General features: G+C 40.4%; 1 protein-coding gene across 2 annotated transcripts in view; it reads right to left on the bottom strand.

Annotated features, from left to right (window-relative positions):
* aplp1 (amyloid beta (A4) precursor-like protein 1) overlaps positions 1-11,527 on the bottom strand; it is a 32,667-nt gene extending 21,140 nt beyond the window's left edge. Inside the window, exon 1 of one of the 2 annotated variants that reach the window (XM_029451047.1) lies at positions 11,244-11,527. In XM_029451047.1, the coding sequence (XP_029306907.1) occupies positions 11,244-11,309 (66 nt within the window). In that variant the 5' untranslated portion in view covers positions 11,310-11,527. The remainder of the gene's footprint in view (positions 1-11,243) is intronic. The other variant, XM_029451046.1, reaches the window with a different exon arrangement.
* Between the last annotated feature and the right edge of the window lie 866 nt (positions 11,528-12,393).

Raw genomic sequence — 12,393 nt, 5'->3', positions numbered from 1 at the left:
AAACTTGTATTTCGTCTTGTGGTAGCATTGTTGATGAATTTCTGCTGTTACATAACACTGCCGAACCTCCTTCACAGTTAAGCAACACAACATGGGAATGCCAACATGTTAATGCCAAACACTGTGAGCCTGCAGATATGATTTCAAGCTGAAGAGCTACCTCGGGGATTGAAGGAATCAAAGGCTTAGCAGAGATTTGAGCACTGCAGGTCCATCTGAAACATCCTAATGTCAACACAATTGCCACTGAATCAAGGATTTCCTGCAGGCAGATTGAGATTGACACAATGCAAACAAGCTCTCCAAAACTGTATTTAAATGGTAAATATAATAAAAAGGTTTTTTTCACATCTGGGACTCAAAGGTTCAAATTTCTATTAGCAAGTGCATGTTGTGCCTTGGGACAGCTAGAATGTATTAAACACTAAGTTCATTATTTTCTAGAGGCTATTTTTGCCTTTTTCCTCCCACATAGTTCAAAGCCTCTCTTTTAATAAACTAAAGAGAATATTTTAATGATTTAAATGCATACAAATATCAAATCATCATTATCCTGAAAAACCACAAAAGGAGAAGAGCAGCATTTCTTTTTTTGCTTGTTTTGAGTGATATGAAAACGCGTCCTCAGATGACTGACAGACTGGCTTTGAGCTGAATCTCTTGGTAATCCACCCTGGAACCAAATCCTATATTTAGCAGGTTAATGGAGATTAGGAAGTAACACGATTTTCAATTTCAGTCCGATACACAGATGATAACTTTACCCATAGTAGAGTAAGGTATCGGATAAGTGTGTATTGTGTGCATGGGGATACGGATTGGAGGTCTTAAAGCAATAGCATAATGTCCTTGAGCAAGTTTTAAGTAGATTAAGGGAATCTCAAAGCCTAAATGAGGGCATGTTTAGGTTAAAAGACTGTAATAATTGATCCACTTAAAGACAGACTGGCTTTCTACGGTCTCCCTGTGAAACAGCAGGCTGCCAGCATCAATAAGATCTTATGCTTTTTCTTGTTTCCTTCTTACACTCTGAGCTGTGTTGTACTCGGGGTATTCTCCTCTGGATCTGCACGTCATCTCTCCCACAGTTCTTCTTTTACTTTCCTGTCACTTCATGCACTTTTTGAGTGTTGCACATAGTTGGTAAGTGTACTCTCTAAAGATCTGTCTACACTGTATCTTGTGCTTGTTAAAACGTGTAAAGGAATCTGCCAATAGAGTGAAAGGTTTGATGATCAGCTATAATGGTTTGGAGTGCATCTTACAGGAAGGCAAATTACTTGAAATGCACTAAATTGCTTTGGAATTCAAATCTCTCAAGTACAATTTTAAATGATTTGTCAAGTTGTTATTCTTTGGGACATGCAGCATTTCATCCTTATGATTTATGACCTATGAAACGAATATTTAACCCACAAAATGACCATTTGTATATCAATTACTCATCCCATGTTACTTTGAATTCTTGAAGAAATCTTTGTTCTTATCGCATGCCTTGTTGTGTCGTAGTTAAACTTCAACTCTTTTTGGATTCTTTGTTATCATGGAGGCATGCGAGAAAAAAAGAAATCTTCAAGAATTCAAGGTAACACAAAGTGAGTAATTGATATACAAATGTTTGTAGGTGAAGCATTTATTTAATAACACAAATATGTAAATGAGAAACTGTTAATATGTTTCTGCTGTATGAGTATTCTACACCTTTTTATCTAATGATTGTAATTGAGTCTTTTAAAGTGAAGCATGGCAAATAAATAAAACTGTGCAGAACTGAATGTACATATACAAAACAAACAGAAGATGGAGTAATATACTGTATGGGGGGAGAGGTGGCAACAAAGGAGGGGAGGATGAAGAGCGGGTCATAACATTCATATATCTCTTTTTTTCTGTCTCTAATTTATACATATATACACAATTCTGATCACATCGTGTCAGCTCCCCTGGGAGCCTGTCTAGCAGCGGCATCTTATGGAAATAAGGTTATTTATGTTGTGTGAGCCTCACAAAGGGAACGTGAGATAGAGGCAGAGTGGTGTGTGGTTGTGTGTATTTATTATCATTATTACACTGTATTTGTTGAGGTGGGGGTGTGACCAGAAAGCTAAAAGCAATAATTGATCTGTGTGGCGGAGACCCGAGATCCATACCACATGCAATACATTATACACCACATTAAGTACAATGGTATGTATGTAACATTTAACTTCACAACATGATGGTTCATGGCTTTAATTCAGAGGCATGTGGTAGGGCCACAGTGGGAACAAACTGGTCTTTAACTCCCAGTGAGAGGTCAAATGCACACCATCGCTGATAAAAAGAGCCCAGCATGGCTAGCTTTAGCCCAACAAAGACATATTGAAGGAGTATCCTCTTCCCAGCTCTCTCAGAGGGTGTGCCCTGCAAGGCATCTTTGGCATACTGTTCATGGCAATGAGGTGCTCTGTTACTGAACAGCAGGATGAACAGCTAATGCTGCCTGGTGGCCCGCTGGGACCGGTTTGTACAAAGCAAAGGGAAAAGAAATCAAGGCTCTGCTACAGACAAACTTGATGAAAGAGCGGCTGACGTCGCTCTCCAACATTTAACATCAGCTTCTGCTCACTTGCCGTCCTCTTTATGTGTCTCACTTGTTCCCATCGAAACCCGTAAACATGCTTTTTTTTCTTCTTTTGCCGTCTCCATCTCAGCATCACTTGGCCACTGAGGGTGGTTGCCATGGTAACACCACTCACAGGAGCCCGCTACCGTCCCGGTTACCCTGGCAACTAGTTCCCTACAGAATTACAAGCCTCTCTCTCTCTCTCTCTCTCTCTCTCTCTCTCTCTCTCTCTCTCTCTCTCTCTCTCTCTCTCTCCTCTCTCTCTCTCTCTCTCTCTCTCTCTCTCCTCTCTCTCTCCTCTCTCTCTCTCTCTCTCTCTCTCTCTCTCTCTCTCTCTCTCTCTCTCTCTCTCTCTCTCTCTCTCTCTCATGAAAGAGTCCCCATGTGTTTGGTTGGACTTTCTATCCTCGGTAGGTCGCTGAACGCTGGCTTAATGGTTTGTTATCTTACCTTATCACTGGCTGTTGGTTGTTTACACGCCACTTAAATTACTTGCAATACCGGGCACTGCAGAGTTGTCCTATTGACTCAACATAACACAAATGTTTCTCCTTTAATATTGTAGGAATGTTTCTATTATGCCAATAATTTCAAATTATATAGCAGTGCAAATAACTGTAAACTGATGGTCGGACTGATTTTTACTCCTTACTTTAGGATCTGGGAAATTGTTATGGGCATTTTTCTTGAATATATTGTTTCCATAAATGTGATATGAAAGTAGTATGATATAATATAATATCATACATCAATTGTATTAACAATATAAATACAGTTAATACAATATTCAACATTTAACAATAAAAGATATGCTCCACCACACCACTAGCAGTGACAGTATTATATTGTATTGTTTTTGATGATCCCACTCTTAGTAAATCTCAATGTGATGACTCAGTAGCTGACTTGCTGATGCGTCACATGTTTCTCTGATTCCTCTGCTTCAGGGCCACACATCCTGCGTGTTACAACACAACTGATTTTCTTTCCATTTTGCTTGAATCAACTTCACCAACTGTCTGTCCTCTCAAGACTTTCTTTAAGTACGCTCATACATTACAAAAGATAGAAATGCATATCATCTTTCAATAAAGATGTAAATCACCTCACCAAGTGTCTGTATGCATCATATTAAAAACAAGAACTTGTGTATTCAGTAGCAATAGAAAGCACAGTTTGACAAATCCACTGACAACAAATAATAATGAAAACTGAGATTGTGTCAGGCTGACATGTCCTGTCTTGCTTTAGCCCTCTCAGTGTTATTTTAGACCGGGCCACTCTGGTGAGATAATGCGTGCTGGCTGTGCAGTCTGCCAGTCTCTGCTGCAGAATCACTCAGTAGATTAAATATTAGTGTTATCTCATTTCCTAAGGCTATGAAGTCTCCACAGAGGGTCCAACTGAAGGGAAAATGGTTTAATCATTGAGACAATCTGTACAAAAGACCCCTCACCGGGGCCTGGAACCTCCATTTGTGCTTTGTGCTTTCATTACATTCTTTTTCTAAACCACCGCTAGACTTGTGCGAAGAATCCAATTTGTCAGACGAGCTTGGCCTTGGCGAGCACAATGACCCTGAGCTGAGAAAAGAGCGTTATACTATTTGTCTCTCTCCATCACTGGCTGAATCTTATTGTTGATGATTAACAGCAGCAACAGCAGCACATGAGTCACTTTATCATCTATAGCTGCTGTACCACCAGCCTGGTTGTTGATAGTAGGCAAGCCATCTGTGTATATTGTATAAAATAGAGGCAGGGTCAATTGCAGGCAGCCTTTGAAGAATCTAAGCTTTGGTTGTTGGATACTGAGCTTTGAGTCAAATGCTGTGGGAACATTTAGTCTCAGGGGAAGGGAGGGTATGTTTGAGACTCCTTCGCTGGAAATAAACACTCCTCTACAATAAATGCCATCCTAAAACACATTAGCACGGATAAATAAACAACTGCTGGCAATGCTCTTGGTTGCATCGAATTTGACTTTCAAATATATGACAAAACAAGCATCTCATTGAACTGGTACTCATTGAACATTCAATATTAAGATAACTTTACTGCTTACACATACACCTCATAGCTGAATGCAACAAGTTCACACCAGTTGTTAGGGATCGTCAAAAAGCATTTTGGGGAATTGAGGAAATCCCTAAAAGATTGTGTAAGCAAGTATTATAGAACATGGGTACAACCAATAGGCAAATTACATCAAAATCCTCACAAAATAACTTCTGAGATGTGCTGATCAGAATTCACACTGTTGTATTGGTTTATATTGTAAGAATATCTGATGGTAAAACTTGTATTGTAGTGTATTCATAAGGTGTAGCGACAATAGAGCACCAGCATGTGCAAATACAGGACAGGCAGAGTCTGAAAATATCAAGAATGAAGAAACAAATGCAAAAGCAGCAAAGTTCAGAAAATAATAAAAATAAAACGAAGGGTGAGTTTGAAGCATGAATTATTCAAGAAAAATCAAAGTATACACAAGGAAAGAGAAAAGATGTCACTGGCCACTGAAAGCTGCTGAGGCAGATGGAGGAGCAGTGTCTGGGAGAGTGGGGAGGGGAGGGGTACGGAGGGCCATTGGGATGTGGCAGGGGAGACTGGGGTAGAGACAGGGAGGAGGGATGAAGGGGGCCGAAGCGAGGAGGAGACAGGCGTGTAGATTTTCTTTGTGTTCTGTAGAGCGAGGGTGGGGAGTGGTACAAAAACAGGGGGGGTGGGTGGGGGTAAAAAAACAAAAAAACAGGTAGTATGAGGGAGAGAGGATTGGCATCGGAGCGTGGAAAGGGTGCGTGACAACTGCCAAAGCCCCGTTGACAAGCGAGAGCCCAGACCTTTCCACGGCGTTCAATAATTGATGCACCTTCTACAGCGTGCCATCTTTATAAAGCAGCAAGTGTGTGGGGAATGTGTGTGTCTGCGTGTGTATATTTCTGAGCTCTCTGTGTAAGTGTGTGCCCTAATTGTGTGTATGTGAGTGGCTTCTACCCAACAAAACCACTGTACCTTTGTTACATTTGAGAAATTAGCTTTTAGTCCATCCGAAAGGGTTGTTTCGTAGGCAACGCTGTGTATGCAAATGATGGCAGAGCCAAACGACCTGCCTGGAAGTACATCCATTTCCCTCCATAGCAGCTCCCAATGTTCCCCTGCAGAATGTTAATACTGGACTGATCAGTCTCAGTGGACACAACAACCCCACACTCCCTACAAACCTGTAGACACGTTAAGGAAATTAGATTTTATTTTTACTCTGGCCACAGGGTTTTTTCTCCTAGCTGCCTGAGACCAGCAGCAATAGGGCTGGGTTCATCCATTAGCATGCACTCCACCCTGCAACCCACATAACATTCTACATGCTCTACATCACTTATACACTCTCCATCCTCCCTCACCCTCTCCGTTTCTCAAATCATCCACCGTGTCAGGGCAATCCTTCCCTACAGAATTACAAGCCTCTCTCTCTCTCTCTCTCTCTCTCTCTCTCTCTCTCTCTCTCTCTCTCTCTCTCTCTCTCTCTCTCTCTCTCTCTCTCTCTCTCTCATGAATGAAGTGGTTGGACTTTCTATCCTCAGTAGGTCGCTGAACGCTGGCTTAATGGTTTGTTATCTTACCTTATCACTGGCTGTTGGTTGTTTACACGCCACTTAAATTACTTGCAATACCGGGCACTGCAGAGTTGTCCTATTGACTCAACATAACACAAATGTTTCCCCTTTAATATTGTAGGAATGTTTCTATTATGCCAATAATTTCAAATTATATAGCAGTGCAAATAACTGTAAACTGATGGTCGGACTTATTTTTACTCCTTACTTTGGGATCTGGGAAATTGTTATGGGCATTTTTCTTGAATATATTGTTTCCATAAATGTGATATGAAAGTAGTATGATATAATATAATATCATACATCAATTGTAATAACAATATAAATACAGTTAATACAATATACAACATTTAACAATAAAATATATGTATATATAATATCTCTCTGTCTCTCTGTCTCTGTCTCTGTCTCTCTCTCTCTCTCTCTCTCTCTCTCTCTCTCTCTCTCTCTCTCTCTCTCTCTCTCTCTCTCTCTCTCAATAAGCCCTCAATATGTTTCACTGCGCTCTCTCTTTTTCCTCCTGAACATGGAGGACAAGTGTTATCACCACACTGCAGATGTTTTCTCCCACCTCCCACTGGCTGCGGCAGGACTAAACATCTCGCTTCGCTGAGGCGGTTATGCGGGGTGCGAAGACCTTGGGCTGCAGTGGTATCTCTGCCCTGCAAGACTCTGGAGAGTAGCCACAGCTGGATGTGATCAGGATGGCTATGCTAGTATCTCAATCGCTCGAGGTGACACTGAGCAAACTCATGACATGTTTTACAGACAAAGCCGCAAGCAATTTAGATTTGATCTGTACTCAAAGCTCAAAATTGCCCCGTGAATCTACATTTATGCTATATCTATATGTGACACTCAGTAAGTAGATGATGAAAGGTAAAGTAATCTTTGGGAAGTTAACGTTAGTCCTTGATTATGTGTAATTTAGAGACAACCGTGCAGTCTGACAAGCCAGATACATTAACTCATCAGATGCATCGCATCAGGTTATGCAGCTGAGACACAATATGTCAGAAAGGCCAGAAGACAAGATTGAATCGTCTAAACCATGATTTGGCAGAGCTTCTCTGAACCTATCAGCAGCATGGCGTTCAATGCTCGGGCACTTTTACGTCTTTCCTCACAACCCTGTCTCCTAAAAATGACATTATACAACGAAACTGCATTGTCAATAACTGTCTATCACACAACTACTTAGTTAGGTTTAAGAAACAATCATGGTTTTAGGTTAAAATAAGTATGTTTGTTACGTTACTGTTACGTTTGTGTGAAACAACCTTTCACACGGGACACGCACAGCGGTCTCCTGGGTGCAAGTCCCGTATTTTTTTCTGACTCATCCATCCAGCCCAACCTCCAACATTCCCTCGAAACATAATTGTAGTTACGTTGCATTGGAGTGTAATTATTAGGAGACAATGTAGCTCTCATTTTACGATGACTCTGCAGGATTAAAGCCAGGTCCTGTGAGTGTGCTGCGCTTCAAAACCCTTGGAAAGGAAGTCAGATTCAGAGAACAGGGGAAAAACATGTGATACAACAAAATGGTGCGTTTTATGCCCACTGGCACACGGATATAGTAGAGAATAGCAAGCGCACGGGAATCCATTAGTGGAACCTTATTATCTCCTGGCTCTTAAATTAATTAAGTGAGTTTGGGGCATCGTGTGTGCGTATGTGCATGTGCATGTGTGTATGTGTGAGAGAGAGAGAGAAAGAGAGAGAGAGAGAAAGAGAGAGAGAAAGAGAGAGAGAGAGATCTGCTTGTCCTTATCTTTTTTTCCCAACAAATCCTCTTGTGTTACTGCATTGCGAGGCAGATGGGGGTGGGAGGTGCATGGATCTGTATGGCTGTATTCCATCAGAAGGCCTTAAATTGCTGTTGGTGGGGATGTGGTGGTGGAAGGGGTGGGTGGAGGGGTGGGGGGGCGTGTGTTACACAGCGACTTTATGACTCACCATTTATATTTTAATCTACAGCCGTACTAAAACCTGCTTTCTATCCTTCTGCTCTTTCCTTTCATTTTCTCTCCCTCCCATTCCTCCCTTTATGCTTTATGTTATCCTACACCTTCCACATTTCCTGAAACCTGGATCGGACACCACCCTTCTTCTGCAGCCACTCTGGACTGGAGTGTTCAGAATCAGGTTCACACTGCAGTCATTTATCTTGATAAATAGAGAGCTGGTTGACTATAGCTGAGCATGTACATGTACCTGAGCATATATGCTCAGGTAGATGTACATGCTCAGCTATACAGCTATATATTTCATGTATATATACATGTACCTGTAGCCCCTACCCTCAGATTGTGGGGGGGTTTGTTACAGCAAGAACTCACTAGCTGCAGTATGGCTTTATGTTTTGTTGATAAGTGCATATTCACAATGTCAATGTGATTCCCTAATGTTTATGATCATGTTGCAAATCAATGAACAGGACTGCTAGATAACAATGTGAGATTGATGAGCTACTTGGATTTATTAGATTATTTAATGTGCTGGATTAGCCAAGACAAGACAAGAAAATGTAACTGTTTCTGCATTGATTTTTGTGAGAAAATTAACTACATCATGATAAAGCATGTAATCGATAAAACCCTCTTTATGGTTATATGTAATTTCATACAGTAATAAGTGCGGAAACTATTAGTCAGTTAATCAAGTAGTTTTGAATTTTGAAAATCAATTAGTCATTTAAATAACATATTTTAAGGCAAAACTCCAGCATTTACTGAATGCCTTTGGGGTTTGGAGTTGGTTGGACAAAGCAAGATTCCTGAATATGGCTGTTAATAAAAAATGTTTTTAGTTGCAGCGCTCATTACGATATATATACATTGTGACATAATAACATTTAGTTGAGAAATTAGAAAGAAACGACAATGACCTACTACGCCCAAAAATGTTCAAGGGATGAATGGCATTACACAAAATGTATCTCACAGTAAATATTGTTACATCGTGCACCCCTATAATATTACATGTATCAAAAATCATGATGTGATTTATATGTTATCCATATTGCCCACTTCTATTAAAGACACATAACAGCTACTGGCACACAAAACCCAACAAATTCAATTGAATCCAAACTTCCTCTGCTCCATGAATGTCAGATGATATATACATTTAGAGGCTGCCCATAAAGATGATTGTTTCTGTCATCTTTTCATGCATGACCTTTAGTATCATGTCAGTTAGCTGAATGCTCTGGGTGCTGCGACAGGTACAGTAAGTGCTATTGCAGCTGAAATACCTGGGAAGCCATTCCTGGACTTGACATACATGTTACATGTTACAACCTGACATCAATGTGTCTGTCCAATCAGAACACAGGATGATGCTAAATTTGTATTTCATATAAAAATGTATCAAGGCTCTCTCTACTAATCCAGAACACTGACGGGAAATTTTATTTGATTATACTCTGATTATCCCAGTGCACTGACAATAGATATTACACTATAAAAGACAGATCAAAACAAATTGATCCAATTTGCACATTTCTATCTGAATGAATGTTGAGTAAATTAAGGGAAGCTGACAGTTTTATTAGGACTAATACCACGGTATAATCCAGCCAGCCAACCCCCTCACAGCGTAATCTTCAGTGTAAACCTTCATGGGCAGGTCTCCTTGTATGAAGCTAAAGCCTGTTCCTCAGCATAGCAGTAATCCCACTAAGGCTCTTAGAGAAGTGAAATTATTTCAGAATGAAAGGAGAGGCTTTATGACTGTTACAGACTCACTGTGGAAGATGGCTAATAAATAAACATCTCACAAATCCTCTTAGGAACTTGGGGAGACTCTGAACCAACAGTCAGGATGCTCAGTATTCAATCTCCGACGCTGCAGCTTCATTCACTCTTCATTTCCAGGTGGAAAAGTATGTTTGACCTGAACCACAGCTCCAGCTGGGGCATCATGACTCATCCTCCCTCCTCCCCCTTCACACTCACCTCCAAACACCTCATTGCTCCTACACACAAATGCCCATGCTCCGACCTGAATTCATGCCTCAGGTCTATTAAAGGGAGGAGATGAAGGGTGACTGAGTAGTTATTGAGAGATAAAGGCAGAGTCCATCAAACTGCGTGTCTGCTGACGAGACAGGAGGGAGGTGGGAGCAGCTGTCGCTCTCTACCTGAGACTTTCACTGTCTCCTCTCTACCTATTGATGGAGACAGATGCCAATGGGATGACCCCATATCTTTCATTAGTATACTCTGTATCGCACTCTATATCCAATGATACATCAAAGTCATCCCCTCTTTGAGGATCAGTTCATTCACATGCATTTTCAAGGTATTTAGGAAAAAAGACTTATAAAAGAAGATCAAACTGGAAATCTGATAACGCTTTCTGATCCTCACTTAAATTGGGAGTTTTCTAATCTATTTAGTGCTCTGCCATGAAGACCAAATATGTAACACAGAAAAGCAACTGAATATGCATGACTCCATCCTTGTCAAGAGCTGCACCACTCCTCTAAAAAGGACGATGCAAGCAGATTTCTTCCTCTGACAAGGCCAGATGGGACGCAATGAGATGGGATTTGATCTCCATCCTTCCACACAGGGCAAAAGGCCTGAGTGACATTTTTTCCATGTCAGATACAGGCCCAGACTTGACGCAGCGAGCCGAATACACTGTAAACCACATCTCTATGAAGCCTCTTATATTTACGTCCTGAAAGTCAGCTTCCATTCATATGTTATTGCAGCATTAGCATTTAAAAATCCTCTCACTATCACTGCGTTTTCGTGGACGTTGTGTGCCATTACTCTTGTTGACATAGGACGCAGCCCGAGGATGCATTTGCAAATTAAACATAGCCTAGATTGATAAGGGTGCGTGTCAGCAATATGGAGATAGAGGCAGCTGTATGCGTGGCATGTGTAATGTCGACATGAACTATTATAACACAGCATTTAGTCCAAAAGTCACATCGACATTCAGCTAAACAGAATAGCAATGCGCCATCGGTACAAATGGTTCAGATTGTCTTGCTCTTACCTCGACGTTTTCCAACACGCAGTAGGACAATACAGCCATCAATATAGGTATTGCGGTATGTCCCATTTTCTCGCCTTCTTTTGTTTCTTTTTATAACGAAGTTGATTTTGTGAAATAACTGCCTCCAGCATACGCTGTCTGGTTACATCAGCAGAAGTGATGGACACTGCGTTCGTCGGGCGCCTTCCTGCGATATCTCCTGCGTCTGCGTCCTGTTCGCTCTTGCCGACGGGCTCTCCAATGGCAGCCTGTGATATTATGTGGATGAAGCCTGACAGAACCAAGCCCTGTTTCTGCGGGTATTTATCACAGAGTTTACTCATGGCGTCCTCACGGTGGCTTAGAAGAGGGAGACATCTGGTGGTGATGGGTTGAGAATGCACGGGCAGGGATCGCCTGCTGAATTTTTTGCATCAGTTTAAGGGAAGTATTCACCCAAAAATAGAATTAACATTACTTAGTAGTTTTAATTTGTGGATTTAAATAAATAAATAATTCCTTAAAATGAAGCAGACTGGCTGTATGGTGACGTAATCTTGGGGGAAATACTTAAACTGCACCAATATTAAACTGTGCTATTTAAAAAAAATATGGATTTAATGCAAAATAGTTAAATTAGCTTATAAAAAAAATTCACTGCTTGAATAAATAAATCAACTTTAATAGATACAAATACATCTGAATGGTCACGCGATGATTAAAAATGTGTTACTTAAATTTACACACAAATCTATTCTAATTCATCCTCCAAAATGATTCTAAAGACCTTTCTAAAATACACAATAACCTTCATGAATGGATAATGTATTGCAGGGCTGTTGTATTAGACTGCATTAGTTTCAGATATATATACATAATAAATTACTGTTGTAGTCTATATTTGTTTACTTTGAATTGTGTATTTATTTTTCTTGCGCAATACCTGAATACTTCAACACTTAAAATCGTTAAAATAAAACAATCTGAGATGGGAAAAAAATAATTCAAGTAGATGGATCTTCTCACAAGCCAAACATGTTGGACAACACTGGGATTTGCAGATGGAAAAATACACAGTGAGTAAAAAAAAAGGCTTTGTTAATTGTGTAGCTGTATTTTAAGGTGTTGAATTATATTAAATGGTGTACATAATATAATTGTTTCATGCATG

The sequence above is a fragment of the Cottoperca gobio genome, chromosome 16, assembly GCF_900634415.1.
Source record: "Cottoperca gobio chromosome 16, fCotGob3.1, whole genome shotgun sequence".
In the NCBI taxonomy this organism is placed as follows: domain Eukaryota; kingdom Metazoa; phylum Chordata; class Actinopteri; order Perciformes; family Bovichtidae; genus Cottoperca; species Cottoperca gobio.
The sequence above is the reverse complement of the archived record's forward strand: the minus strand, read 5'-3'. Positions and strand labels throughout refer to the sequence as shown.